This window comes from Oenanthe melanoleuca, chromosome 6, assembly GCF_029582105.1.
Source record: "Oenanthe melanoleuca isolate GR-GAL-2019-014 chromosome 6, OMel1.0, whole genome shotgun sequence".
In the NCBI taxonomy this organism is placed as follows: domain Eukaryota; kingdom Metazoa; phylum Chordata; class Aves; order Passeriformes; family Muscicapidae; genus Oenanthe; species Oenanthe melanoleuca.
The window spans coordinates 88527-103154 of record NC_079340.1 but is presented as its reverse complement, the minus strand read 5'-3'; the positions used below and the strand labels follow the sequence as shown (position 1 = coordinate 103154).

The window sequence follows — 14628 nt, the reverse complement described above, 5'->3', positions numbered from 1 at the left end:
AAATAGAGCAGCCTATTCTTAGAGGATTGCACCGCATGGACAAGTGACCCACATCACTTTTGGGAAGACTGTTTGCCCGTGGGAGGGACTCATGTTGCAGCATTTTGGCAAGACTGCTGCTCATGAGATTAGAGAGATGCTAGAGAAATTCACAGAGAACTGGCTCACGTGTGAGGGACCCCACAGCACAGCAGAGGAGATACTCCTTTCCCTGACTGAACTGATGATCTCGGGTGAGGAACTGACCAAAACTCCCACACTCTGTCTCCCTGCACTGTCGATGGGAAGGAGGAAGGGGCCGGGGGGAAAAAAGATGTTTTAAAAGGCTTATTTTACTTCTCATTATCCTTGTTAATAATAAACTTACTTTATACCTTTAAATTTGAACCTGTTTTGCCTTTAAGAGTGTTTTCTCCCAGTCCTCAACTTCATAGCCCTTCATTAGTTTTTTTCCCCTCTCCTTTGCCCAGCTGAGAGCAAGAGAGGGTGAGTGATCAGCTTTCTTGGATGCCTGGCATTTTGCCAGCATCACACCATGACACACGGCCTCTGTTTCCATCCAGCAGAGCAGTGTAGCTGCAGTGCTGGCTGCTGGCCTCCACTGCCTCCGCAGCCTGCAGACTGAGAGTACTGCAATGAAATATGCAGGCAATACCTGTAACTTACAGCCTCTCCCATTCAAGGATCCTGACTGTAGAAGCACTCTACCTGACATTCACACTATTTGGATGAATCACACTCAGTTACTCAAGAAACAGGAATTTCTTGACCTTCCCAACAAACATTTGCATGCTGAAAATAGCAATGAGGAGCAGAAACAGTTTTACTCTGTGGCAGGGATTTTTCTCTGCTTTAATTTTTGAAGGATTTCTATTCGGAGTTTCAATCTGAGATCAAAATTGCACATCTGCATAATTTCTTTATGGTTTAAACTGGTAGAAATGTAACCAATGCACTTCATACTCTAGAGATTATTTGAGGAAAGCACTAAAGAAGGAGACTTAGGAAAATACTGGAACTGTCAAGCATTGCACCCGTTAGAATGTTGTGACCTATTATGGTACTAAGAGAAAAAATGAAGTGTTCTCTGTGATGCTCATTGAGACTACTTGGTTAAGTTTGTTTCCTCAAATCCAAGATTCTCTTAACACATTTGAACAGCTTGCATAAATAAGGTACAGTACAGGAATTGTATGTGCCTCTAATTAAGATCTGAATACTCAAATCAACATTCAGAAATGCAACACTTCTCCAAAACAGTCACCAGGATGCAAATCAACAAAGACTGCTTCTGCAACTCTGCTTCCCAGGAATAAAAATTTCTCACAGAGCCCACTTCCCTGACACAGAAACCCAGAAATATTTTATTGGCAAACTCCACAAAATAGTTTAACTCAGATTCATCTGAAACCTCAGGACTTCATTTCTCAGACCATTAACACTGAATTTCTATTCCTTCAGGAGCAGCCAGGCTTTGATATTGACAGGAAAAGCAATCTCAGAAGGGAAATCCACTCCAGACACAGGTTCATGACTACAGCAGCATTATACAGCACTACTGAAAGAAAAAGCACACTCATGAGAACACAGACTTTACAGCCTTGAGATTAAGATGAGCTCAAATGTGTATTTGACAAAAATACAGAAATATCCAGTGTCATAGTCTAATAATACAGAAGTTACTTTGCTTTGCATAAATGTATTTGATAATTTAAGGTTAAAACAACTTTCCATATGCATTAGTACTCAGCAAAGTAAAAAATATAGTGTCTTTACATTCAAGACAGACAGAAAAGATGAACTGACATATTTGACGGCAACTTCTTTCAAGTAGAAGTCTCTTGGACAGTAGTGCCCTTACTTCCACATTCCATCTTTCTCTACCTGTGCCTCCTTCTTTATGTTTTATGCCTTCTACCCAAATCCAGACCAGCTGGCCAAGACCTCAGCCTCTGAAAGCCGCACATAAAGACTACACAAAACATCTATTTTAAACAGTTGTATCAACCACCCTTTAAAAAATAAAAAAAATAGAACTTCTCCTGCCCTGATCATCTGAAGAATCCTTAAGGGTCCAGGCTAAAATGTCAGCTTCTTAACAAGGCCTTTCATCTAGCCCTGAGGTAGTTTCTGTCCCAGGACATTCAGAGCTCAATCTTATGCAGGCCAGTTACGCTAACGGACTGGGTTTAGTACAAAATTGCCCCCTTCTGCCCCACTCTTTGGGTTTTGCTTTGTATTTACGTGCATATTAATACATTCAAGCTATTTAAGAAAACCAACATGACAGCCATTAATGCAACCATGCCAAACACGAAGACAATTGCCATGGGTAAGGAGAGTAAGATCTCTCTCTCTCTCTGTCTCATCCTTCCCTCCCTTCTTGTTTTTGTTTTCAAAGCCTTTCTTCTTCCATGCCACGGTTTTTTGGTAAAATCAGCTACGCCACATTAGCAGCCCAGGAAGGCAAGAGTTAAGACACATAGAGCCTAAGGCCACATAGTAAGAAAGGCATGCCTCCTCCCTTCTCAGTGGGAAAAGTTTTCCAGAACCAGCCAGTGCAATGGTGAAGCAGATGGTGATAATGGGTGGGGTTTTAGTTTTAGCTTCTAGAATTAATCAGCATAGCCACCCCACAGAAGTATCCTGTGGTCTGGGAAGTTGGCTTCACTAAAAGACTGCAAGTGAAACTAAGCCTTTCTTCAACAGCAAAGACAACCCTGCTGCCACCCCCTGCCTATCGCTCTTGGAGCACTTTGTGTCATTCCACTCATCTGTTAAGAAATCTCTCAGAAATAATTTCCCTAATCTACTCTAAATACAGGTCCACAGTTTGGATAGTATTTTCTTGATACCAAATGGAAGTACGGTCAAGTTTAAATGCTGCTGTAAAATCAACGGTAAAGTTGTGCTCTAGTCCCATCTTACTTTCAGCCATTTCTGCTGTCTGTTCATAGCTAGCAAATTTGAATTTGTTCGTTTACAGAAGCCATATAACACAGTAGTCTTAAAGGACAAATGTGATACCTGCAGAAAATGCAGCATAATCAGAGATTAAGATGGCACTATGATTTCTTTGCTGCCACTGCCTTTTACATGGACATTTATCCAGCTTTAGAACTCTCCAGGACTTTAGTATCTGGCTTGAAATAATTTAATACCTATTTCCTGATGAAATACATTCTGTGCCTCATTTTAGTTTTACACTCAGTGAGAGGGTACACACACTTTACAGGACAAAAAATTTAAACCATGACTACTTAGTATATTATGCATTGTAGTGATTGAAAGACAACAAGCACCAGAGAAAATAAACATGCAGAAATCTGATGTATATACTACATTGGGAAGTCTTCAGGCATATGACAAAGAATTTGTGGGGGTTTTCCCCCCAATTACAAGAGAACAGAGCATTTGTCAGACATTGATTCTGTAGCTTCTACTGTCCCCTCTACGCCTCCTTCCTCTTGATGATCAGAGGCCCAACGTTGTCACCAGTTTCCTCGTTGTGCTTTGTGTGAGAGCCATCACACAGTGGGAACTGAAAAAAGAAAGAATAAACACAATAAAGTACATCCAGAGTTAGAACTAAGAACCTAGGCTGAAAGTTTATTAGGCATTTCCTCATGAAATCCACTGAAACCACAGGCCACAACTTTTATGCAGCATCTCAGGTCTCTCAGAGTTTTGGCTGAACACTAACTTTATCCTTATTAGTACAGAGCAGATAAGAGGCTTGTTCTAAAAAAGCATCCACCAAACTCAATTCTCTTTGGTATTCCTGCCTCAGGTGACCAGGACAAAACTACAGTCTGAGCAGACCTTCAGCTGTAACCTGCCTTGAGTATCTTACTCTCGACCTTGCCCCACACTTCCTCAGTGCTGCCTTTAAGAGCCACATCAGTTACAAGTAATTGGAAGAAATATCTGTTCCATTAAAAAATCCCATTCTAGAACAGGCTGGTCAGAGCAAGAATTACAGGGACTCCTTTAGCCAGCTCTAACCGCCCAGATCTCAGAGAAGAGATAAATACTATTCCTGGGAAGCTCTTATCACATGGAAGAGCCGAAAGACATTCTGTGAGTCAGTGAGGCTGGATCCCATCTCTTCTCAAGGATACGTTTTCAGGGCTACACCATCTCTGCACAGGAAACTCTGGAGACAATCATAGAAATCACACACCGGTATTTTGCATTCAGTTACAATTTTGTTTGCTTAGAAGTAATGGGACTCAAAGTTGGGCATTACTCAGCTTTTGCCTCTGCAACAGTACTGTTCTCTTCCAGCAGCATCACAGTCAATATTCAACATTCCACTGACCTCAATGTTCCTACTTCAGTCACAGCCTTTGAAGAACATTAATACCCTACCACCCAGTCTTAGAATAAAAGATTTCAAATTAGGGCACAAAACTAATACAATGAAACGATATACAGAGCTTTAAAAGTAACGCCACCTTATCTGCAGGGTAGTATTGGGAGGGAAGGAGAGAGATGAGGTATGGAGGTTTCTTCTGGCTTTTCACAGTAATGAAATGTCAAAACCCAAGCTAAAAATGGCATGCAATATTTCTGAATAAAGAAACACTGAATTCAAAAAAATGCTCATGTAAGCTGATTCATGGAGAAACTTTCTCATCCCATCAGTCACTTGCAACTCAATGAACAAGTAGTTACAGATGCTTGGACAAAATCTGAGCAAACAGGAATGTATGTTTTTGGGACACTGATCAGCTTTCAACAGCTGATGTTCCTGGGCCGTTTCTCCATGCAACACCACAATTCACTGGTCTTCACAGATGCAATGACACAGCTTCCATGAGACATTAACATCTCACAAGCTCCAAGGAGGCAACCCAAAGTCCAGCTACAGCAACATCATTTGCTTCAAGTTTTCAAGCAACAAAAATGGTGGGATTCCTAGGTTCATATAGTATCCAGACATATTTAACAGCTACCAATGGTGACTGCTCTGCATTCATCCTACTGGTCAGCTGGTCTGAAAACATTGCCTCCCAGAGGCTGGAACACTGGACTTGAGCTTCTCAGGAAAAACACCAAACCAAACACCACTTTCCCAGAGCACCCACTTGGTCACCTTGAAGACCAGATACTGCATAGGAGGATATTGGCCTGACACAATGTGTTCATCCCTGATTAAAAAGAAAGCAGGCTAGCAGTAATAGTGGCCAAAGCCCAAACCCCAGGGGAATTGTACAGTTATCTGGACAGCTCAACTAAGTTCCCCTGCCACTGAACACACCTGGATTCTCTATCACTATTTCTGCTGATGGTCTGCAGCAGTATTCCTCAACCCACAACCTGGGGACTAATATTTCTCTGGAAGACACAGAGGCTGCAGGTCATTGTAAAAAAACCAGCAAATTAATTTCCCATTCCCTCAAATCACACCTAAAAATGAAGACAAGCAAACAAGTCTTCTAACTTTAATTAGTTTAAAGACAAAACTCTTGCCTATACACTGGTAAGTTTGAGCATTGGGTTTTTTCACTAAAGTGGACATTTACAAAGTGCCTGCAGAGCACAACACTGAATAGAAAAGGATCATTTAAAGAACCACCCACTTACTATTAACAGATAATTACATGCCAAGACAAACTTATTTCAAGATACCACATGTGTTTTTTTGAAACACATACATTCCACAAAGTCTTTGGCCAGCACAAAAGCCTTTTAAGTTCACTATTTCAGGAAAAAAACAAACAAACAAACAAAAACAACTGCTCTTTTTTCAAGAGTTACCCTAAAATACTCTGGTATAGTCCAACTGTTTTGTTATTATAGTACTAGTTCTATCAACAGCCTCATGTCTCAGGTGAGCCTGAATCTCAAGAGAATTACAGAGTGACCCAAAAAGACATTTCTCCTAGCCTTTATATGCACCTATTTAACTAAAACATGGCAGGTACTTAAAGCATTTGCAGTAACTGTAATTTCCTGCACTGAAAGCTCGCACATTCCACATTCTGACACCATATAATTACAAATTTAAATAGTTTGAGAAATGTAAGAGTCAGATAATGCTAGCTGACAGCTTCCAAAAATGACAAGCATATAGGAATTATGTATTTTATTATTGTTTGGCAATAAAATATATGAGAAGCATGCAAACCCTATTAAAGGCTATGCTACCCATTCTGCAAGGTCAGGCCCTCAAGTCAAGAGGAAGGCAACAAAACTTGAAACTACAGTCTCTGAAGTGGAACATGTTGACTAAAATACTTATCATTAAGCAGTAGTAAAAGGAAACTAACACCTTCCAAAATTTCCACTGACCTCCTAAATGCCTTCACAAGACTTTTCAGATCAGAATTCTGAGAATGCACTCATTATAGCCTCATCTACTTTCTTTCTAACACAGTAGAGTAATATGTTCCTAAACTGACAATACCCCTTAAACATATGCCAAAACATGTTTCTTAAGGTTTTTATTTCACACCAAAAAAAAGAGTAATATCAAACAATAGCAAACAGTTGGCAGGACCTGCTATGCAACCAGTAGAATCAGCCACTATCTTCCATTTCTGTTTAGAAGACTGAAAGGGAAGCAGAAAGCACAAACACTGGGGTTTAAGTAGGGTTTTTTCAGTTCAGACTCCAGACAGAATAAAGAAGAGAAAGCCACTTCCACGTGACTACTTCAGCATCAAATCATAATGCTGCTTAATCCTTAGCAGTGTTACATCGTATAAACCGAATTCAGGTACAAATACGTAAGCTCCTGAGTTACCTGCAAGGTAATGAAGTCAGCTCTGTCAACGGCAAGAACCTGAAGTTCTGGAAGTATCTGGAAATTGCTGAGTTTGACCTAATAAGACCAATGTCTAAGACTTGAGAACTTGAGTAGTCACCTCCCTGGAGGAGAACAAGCTAAATCTCAAGGTAGTTATCTGGCTCTGAAGATCTGTATTATTTTAGTCTCCACACACTGGCACCTCCTAAAAAAGCTTTTAAACGTGCACCAGTGGTAAATGGACAGGATTAATCATGCAATCCACTTTCTGTCATTACAGATCCCAGAATACCATTACCGATGAAGTATTTACATCTCAGCTACATCAGGTGTCACACATCTCCAAGATCAGATTTAAATTTGAGGTACTGTTATTGAAAGGCTAGGTTATCACTAATTTAAGACAATTGAAGCAACCCAACTTCAAATGCAAGCAAGCTGGACCAATATTTAGGCCAGACTTTTAATTGCACAAAAATAGAAGCCTAAAGTATGCCACTGTGATTGCACTGGCATACACCACGTACTACTTGCAAGGTACTTTCTAAGCTTTCAACTTTCTCCAAAAGGAGGTGTTTCAGATCCTCACAGACTGTTTCCTGAGATCAGCACAGGTAGCACACAAAATGGTGTCTGTCATTCATGGTCATGCTCCAGACAATTGCTCTCTTTTCAAGAGATCTTCGGAGCTACAGAAACATTTTGTCCACTATTAGCACTAATTTGCAGACTTTACTCTGAGCATTAGCACAAACCTGCGTATGTCTACAGATTAGAATATTGCAACATGTCAGTGCAGAATAGTTTAGGTGAAAAGAGGTTAGTTTGCTCTAAATAAAGCAGTATTAAAATAGTTTTGCTGAAAGATGCACACACATGAACAACACTGGATCCATTCATTCTTCTCCTACCTTCTTAGACCTCCAACAACGACAGTACACAGCCTTGTCTCCCAGATCTTCCATATCAAAGGCATGGACTACCTTGGGGTTATCCTTCTGGATATGGGGATTCACCATTGCTTTAAAGCATTTGTCCTTAGAGAGAAATTTTTTGTAAGCTAGATATCCAACAGCAGCTGCTCCAGCAGCTAAGGAGACTGCAGCAATCCATTCAACTAGAATAAAAGAAGAAGAAACAAGAGACTGTTAGGTTTTGACCACAACATTTTATTAAAACTATTCGGCAGTAAAAGTTTTCATGCTTGCAGCAACACCTTCTTACTTTTCAACAGGTCTTTTTGTTCTGTAGCAGTAATTCTCTAGTTTAGAAGAATATTTTCCTTTGACAGTCACCTAGTTAAAATGCTCTTTTCTATTGAACAGAGTTCTAATTCACCTAAGTCCTTTCTACATCTGGCAGTTTTCATGGTTTTGTTTTGTTTTTCACTCTTTTATTTAGCAAATTCTGATACTAACATCAGTAGTACATTGTTTCAAAGTTCAGCATATTAACCCAGGTGTAAGTACATCCTGTAGCAGCAAAACAAATGTGTTGTTTGTTTCAGTTGCAAGAAACTCTTAAAGAACAGTCAGCACAAACAACCCAAAAACAGGTTTCTCCCCGCCAAAGGTATGGGCTCTGATTAGCTTTAATAAAATCTTGTACCTAAAAAACCTAAAACCAGTTGTTTAGCAATGGGAAAATTATTAAATATACTACCACCAGTAACAAAAGCCATCTTAGATTAAATCGCTACTATGGTACAAAAGAAAGAACAAGGATCCAAAAATATTATATTTAAGAATAATAGCACACATTTATTTTAACTAAATTAAGTCTTGAACCTCTGCAAAACAATTTTAATTTAAAAAATCCTCTTGCCACCACTTCTCATCCTCACTTTTCCTCCCTTTATTTACCAATAAAATTTTTGCAGTCTTTCTTAGTACAATGTCCATTCCTGCAAGAAATTTTCTATATATTTGTGGCTCTACTGTTTTCTCTCTGCTTCATGAAAATATGCTGGACTTTGGCTCAAAGATTCTAGTTGCAGCACCAGGTCCAGTTGTTTCCTCTCAGAATAACAAGTGATTGTTCTTTGCTTTTTATCCACCACTTCTACATATGCATGTACTGCTAGTTCTGTTTACAAATAAACAGGAATTTAAATTTTAGCACATTTACAGAACTTAATAAAATTACAACGGTCTCCAGTTGGGAATTTCTATCCTGTCCTATTTTTAACTGGATTTGTAAGATGCCAAGCCAAATGGTATCTGAGGAGCAAGAGACATCACTACGTCCAAGTCTAGGAAGAAACAAAAGCCTTCCTTAGTTCTTGCTACTTTCCATGACCAACTGACTTGCTGTATTTAACACTGTGAGCTTGGACTAAAAGTATCAAGGTTTTCTGTCCCTGTCCCACAGACCTTCCTAAATCTGGATCAAGCCCTTTCCTCAGCTAAAATACTGTGTTAGCTCATAGGCACCACCCTGATCCACTGTATCTGGCTGTAGCAATATGTGGAGTTAGACAGCTCTCTGTACAGTGTCTGCAGCCCTGTAAGATCAGGGAAGGCAGGCCCTCTTTTAGAGTCTTACTAAAGAGTAAAAGATGCAGAAATCCTTCAGAGTTCATTTTCTTAGTAAATGACACAGAAGAGACCAACATACACTGAGACCTCCCCTGGTAATGAATGACAAACCCTTCCTGTAACAGTAAGGTGGTATTAAGATACAGGCAGGCATGCTTCTCTGCTCCCCAGCTCCTTAAAATAATAAAAGCCTCAGAGACCATGTTTTGAATACTGTGTTTTATATCCATCCAGTGAGTTCTCTCACCCTTTATTACCCAGAGTAACGCATTAATTTAAATAAAGAAGGAAATTAAATTTTAAAAAGGGTTCTACGAAAATCTGCATTAATTTAGCACAACAGCCCAAACTAATCAAAGGAACAGCTACAGTTTAAATCCAAGACAGGAGGTCTCCCAAGAAAAGTCACTGCAGCACCTCTGCCCTGTCTCACTTGAGCAGGCCTGCAGCAGGGAGGAGGTGCTCAGCAAGCTCAGAGACCTTCTGGGTCTGACAACTTTGAAGTGACCCCTGATGAAATGTCAAATGCAGCTACAACAGCAAAAGCAAAACGAAGCAACTGCTCATTGCATGGCTTTTGGGGAAGCAGCAATTGCAAGGATTACCCAAGCTGCTACCAATGCACTGCCAATGGTCCAAATCTTCACCCACATTTTAAGTGATAAGGGGACAGGGGGATCATATCCATTCCCTTATGAAATCTAAGGAGAAAGAGTGACTTTAATGAAGACCACAGTTGGCTCCTGTAACTGAAGCACCCTTTAAGGTACTGCACTTCAAGGAAGCTGATCTTCATTTGTACCTATCCAAAAGTCCAAGACAACTTAGCAAACAAGAAGAGGAAAAAAAATTGATAATATTCCTGTGACTTTCTACAAGCAAGAAAAGTCTGCACTAAAATTCAGCAGCACATTCAGAAGTGCTGTTTTGCACATCTGCAGCCAATTCAGACACGTCTGACATCTCTTGAGCCATCCCCCATAACTGTGCACATCAGATCCAGCTCAGCAAGCAGAGATCATTAATTAAATCATCATCTCATCTTGCAGTGATCCTCTACCTCTTCTCCCAAGAGCCAGAGTCATCCTTCACACACACAGATAAGCTGTATATATATCAAAAGCTTTAGGTATTTTTTCTTATAATAGAGGAATGTCTTTTCTGTATTACCTTTTTTTACCACCTTCCTGGAGCAACTTCGCTTTTCCCCTTTCAGGATGGAAAATTGTATCAACCAATAATGCATTAATCCAAACATTTAAAGCAGTCTTATTCTTTAAATTCTATAATTGCCTTAATGAATATAATTAAAATTTAGAAGAAATATTTGAATTTATTCAATAGACTCCCTGTTAAATCACCCTACAGGATTTCAGAGGCATTAGGTTTTTGTCTTGTTTCACACACAGATCTGGAAAAGCTGGAACACCCATTTAATCTAAGTTAACAAAAAATGCACCTGGAAGAACACTTCTAATTTTAAATACTCTGAACTGTTTCAAAAGACCTCTAGTGCCAATTCAACAGTTTGCTGCCAAACTCTTAAGGTCATGCATGACGCACCTGTTAAGAGAGTGACACTGATGTGGAGTGTCAAGGGGGTTTTATTTCTTCTTAAAATAAAAAGCAGCAGGAGCAACTTCAAAGTTACAATGAAAGAACTTCCAATCCTGATATAATACCAAACTACAGTGTTACAAGATAAGACAAAACTGGCCTGTGTAACATGGCAGAAAAAACTGGTTTTCTGTTATAAGCACTAAGCAATGGAAATAGGTTTGGCTAAAACCTCAGAAAAATTAACACACACAGGAGAGAAGAGATGGCAAGAGAGATGGAAAGAAGGAAACAAAATTAAAGAATAAAGTCCAAGGAGAGAAGGCAGAGCACAGAAGTAAACAAAAAAAAAAAAATCGAAGATAAGAATGGCAATGAGACACTGATAGGGATTTATTCTCTTCTGTACTCTTTCGACATATCCTAATGAAAGATTTAGATCAAAGTTTCTCCTCTCTTCTTTCTCTAAACAACTTGAACATTGCTCTGGATGTTTCCAGATCTACACTACAGAGGGTTTTTTTGGATTTGCTAGAGAGCTCCTAGAGACTTTATCCACAGCAAAACACACATTTACCATCTGCAATTGAGAAGTGCCCAGTGAAGTGGTCTTGCCTCTCCATTCTTGTTAAGAACCCAGATAAATTTACATTCTAGCAACTATCAATATTATGGGAAAGAACTACACCCTGACAAAATTAGTCAAAATCCAGCCTAAGAGGCAATATTCAAGTTACCTCTGCTGCTTAGAAAATGTTTAAATTTTAAAATTTATGTTATTCAGAAGTCACAGAGGAATAACGCCAGACATGAAAAACTGTTTTTTATGTCTTCAGAAGTCCTTGTAACTTTCAAGCATTTTTTTCTCCTCATTTTGTTGCCAATGAAGAGACTATTAGTGTACAAGATTATTCAAGACAGTCCAGTAGTGTCACTATCCACAACAAAAGGAATGCTGGAGAAACACATGCTATTCACTTTCTGAAGAGTCATCCAGGATAACTGGATCCACAAAACGCCTAACAGTAAAAACCAAGCAGTCCATCCAACAAAATTACTTTTACCACTCCACAGCATCCACAAAAAATGAGATTATGACTGGCAGGTTTAATTTAAGTGAAGACATATGGTAAAGAGGCCACCTGGGGGAAAGATTGTTAGATTTCACCAATAAGCAGTAAAAAGACAAGTCACCATGATCAGATCTGTAATTAGTCACACCTGCAAACAACCACAACTCTCAGACAAAAAGCATTAGGTGTGTTACTCACTGCCTTCCAAAGGGCACACATGCACAGAAGCAATTAACTCCCCCACTGCTACCATGAATTAATCTCACAAAAATATGGTAAGTTTCTGGTGTCTAGTTTTCAGCAGAGAATAAATTATTTTTTAAATTCATCAGCCTGAGACACATGCCAGCTGGAGGAAGAACTGTAACCTGCCAATCACAAGGCACTGATCAAGTTTAATCTCTTCAGAAATCACAAAAACCTAATGCTGTCTCCTAAAAAGAGCACCCTCCAGCCTGGTCCTATCAGATGCTCCTGTGCTTTCCTTAGACAAAGAGGATATTTTCAGTTTGTTTAAGATCATATTCTTCTCCCATCTCCACTGAGTTTTTCTGCTTAATTCCTAGTGTCTAGGAACTGGTCTAATTCTTGCAATATTATAAATGACAGCAAGCTGCCATTGGAAACAAAACCTGCAAGTTATTACCAAGTCATCCTGAGGGCTTTGGTTATTTAAATTAGCATAGCCTTCCATCACTGTAGCCCATTCTAGACTAATATCTTTACCACTATACTATGTACCAGCGGCCTCCACCCTCCCCCACCCCTCGAAAAAAACCCCAAACCATCTGCTCGCTAAATTAAGGGCATAAACCATGAGCAACTTTGCAAGTGGAAACCAGTCCTGCACGTGAAGCTCATTTTTTATAGAAAATTAGGTAATTCACCTCTCTATTCTATCCTCCACCCGGCCCAACTCTTTCATCCTGTCTGGTTGTGCAACAGCATACAAAGCACACTAGGCATGATTCAAGTTAATCATTACACAACGCAAATGTCACCATTACATCCACTGTACAGTATCGGGCATTGAAAGCCAGACAAAACCTCTGAAATTTACAGGTTTACACGAAATTTTCACTCAAACAGGTGGAAAGACAAAAATAAACCAGCGGTGTCCGAAATGGGCTGTCCACACTACAGGCAAAAGCCGGCGGGCGGCCGAGCCCGCCGCGAGGGCCGAAGCACCCGCAAGAGCCTGGCGCGGAGCTCGGCAGCACCGGGCCCTCACACCGCAGTGGGGTGGGACGGGGGAAAGGGGACCCCTCAGGCCGAGCCACCACACCGCGTTCCCCCCTCGCTGACCGCAGTAGGGGTTTTAATGATGAGCGGATCCCACTGGCCGCTTCCAGACCCACCGCATCCCGCGTGGACGGTGGAGTGGGAGCCCGCCATCTTGTCCCAGGGGTCCAGCGGGGCGCCAGGCGGAGCCGCCGCACAAGGAGCGACCCCCGTCCTGCCCGCGCGCGGTCCCGTGCCCCCAATTCTGCCCCGCCCCTACGATCAGCTCACAACCCAAACTCCCCCGCACTCATACCCCTCACGGCGCAGTTCGTTCCCGACCCCATCACTCCCGCTCCCAACTCCGCACCGCGCACGCGCCACTGCCCAAGATGGCCGCGGGGCCGCCCCTTAAAGGCCTCCCGGCAAGAAGCTAGGGGAGAGCTGGAAGTAATGGGATATGCGAGACGGTACTGTAGAGAGGAGGAAGGAGGAGGGCCGTCACTGACCTGATACCCGGCACTGGGCTCTCAAGGAGGCCTCTGCAGCTGTAGTATGGTTGTTGAGCACCGCTGTACAGACACTGGCTCGGCGCGGCCCCGCCGTTCTCTTCTTGGGGTGCTATCAGACCCCAACAGCTCTGCAAAACGCTTAGGACAGACAGATCACTTTATGAGCCCTCTCCTGTGTAGTTGTGGAAAGAGGAAGCCGAAAAGCGATATCCTCCGAGTGACAGCCACCTCGAACCTCATAAACTGGGGTATTGATGTGAGAATTACTATTCTTTACTTTTAAAAAAAGTATTACCGAAATTCTGCACCTGATTAAGGACTCTGGCACCTCGTTTATGGCTGGACTTGATAGGAAAGATGTGACTTTACAAATATGAGTGAGGGTATGGGTGTTAGTATCTTTGAAATACATCTTAATGTCTCTACCAACTTCAAGCCGCAGGTTTGTTACAGAACCCAGATAGTTTGACTCCTGAAACAGACAAATGGGTCAGTACACGCCTGACTTTCTGAGCTTTGGGGGAAAATTACATATATGTCCTGGTTTGAAGGACAGGTGCCTGCCAATAAAGGCAGAAGTTTCTCTTTGAAATGGAGAATGTAAACCCCCTTCCTCCAAATTATTATTATAATTTTGAAATTAAGGGGCTCTCAGGCAAAGATATGTAAATTAGGAATAACAGTTCTTTACTAAAAAAATTGAAATATAAATGCAGTATTACAAAGAGCAATCCCAACCCTGACATGAGTCAGAATACAACCTGACACCCTGTCAGGGTGTTGGTAGTAGTCTGATTAAATGGTGGTTACAGTCCTCCTGCAGTGGCAGACGTGGTTCAGCTAAAATAGTGGCCCTGTAGAAGGTGCAGTTTTCCTCTGAAGGTCCAGGGATGATGTGGAGAAGGTCCGGTTTTCCTCTAGAATCCAGTGGAAAGACGGCAATTTGCTTTTCTAGGATAGGCTTGGCTCTTCCC

The 14628-nt window shown here is 41.1% G+C and overlaps 1 protein-coding gene across 2 annotated transcripts; it reads right to left on the bottom strand.

Annotated features, from left to right (window-relative positions):
* Positions 1-1607: 1607 nt before the first annotated feature.
* On the bottom strand, positions 1608-13563 carry CISD1 (CDGSH iron sulfur domain 1). Of its 2 annotated transcripts, none has more exons than XM_056494553.1 (3): positions 13459-13563; positions 7666-7871; positions 1608-3541 (listed from the first exon to the last, which is right to left on the bottom strand). In XM_056494553.1, exons 1-3 carry the CDS (start codon positions 13487-13489, stop codon positions 3452-3454), a joined length of 327 nt encoding a protein of 108 aa, XP_056350528.1. In that variant the 5' UTR covers positions 13490-13563; the 3' UTR covers positions 1608-3451. The 2 variants fall into 2 exon arrangements, with proteins under 2 accessions (XP_056350528.1, XP_056350527.1); XM_056494552.1 differs by having other exon boundaries at positions 13280-13470.
* Between the last annotated feature and the right edge of the window lie 1065 nt (positions 13564-14628).

Excerpts from the sequence above, each read along its gene's own strand:
- CISD1 (XM_056494552.1), bottom strand. The coding sequence starts at position 13,316 with ATGGCGGGCTCCCACTCCACCGTCCACGCGGGATGCG. Across the intron at positions 7,872-13,279 it reads CACCGTCCACGCGGGATGCG|TTGAATGGATTGCTGCAGTC; the intron begins GTGGGTCTGGAA and ends CTTTTATTCTAG. Across the intron at positions 3,542-7,665 it reads GTTGTTGGAGGTCTAAGAAG|TTCCCACTGTGTGATGGCTC; the intron begins GTAGGAGAAGAA and ends TTCTTTTTTCAG.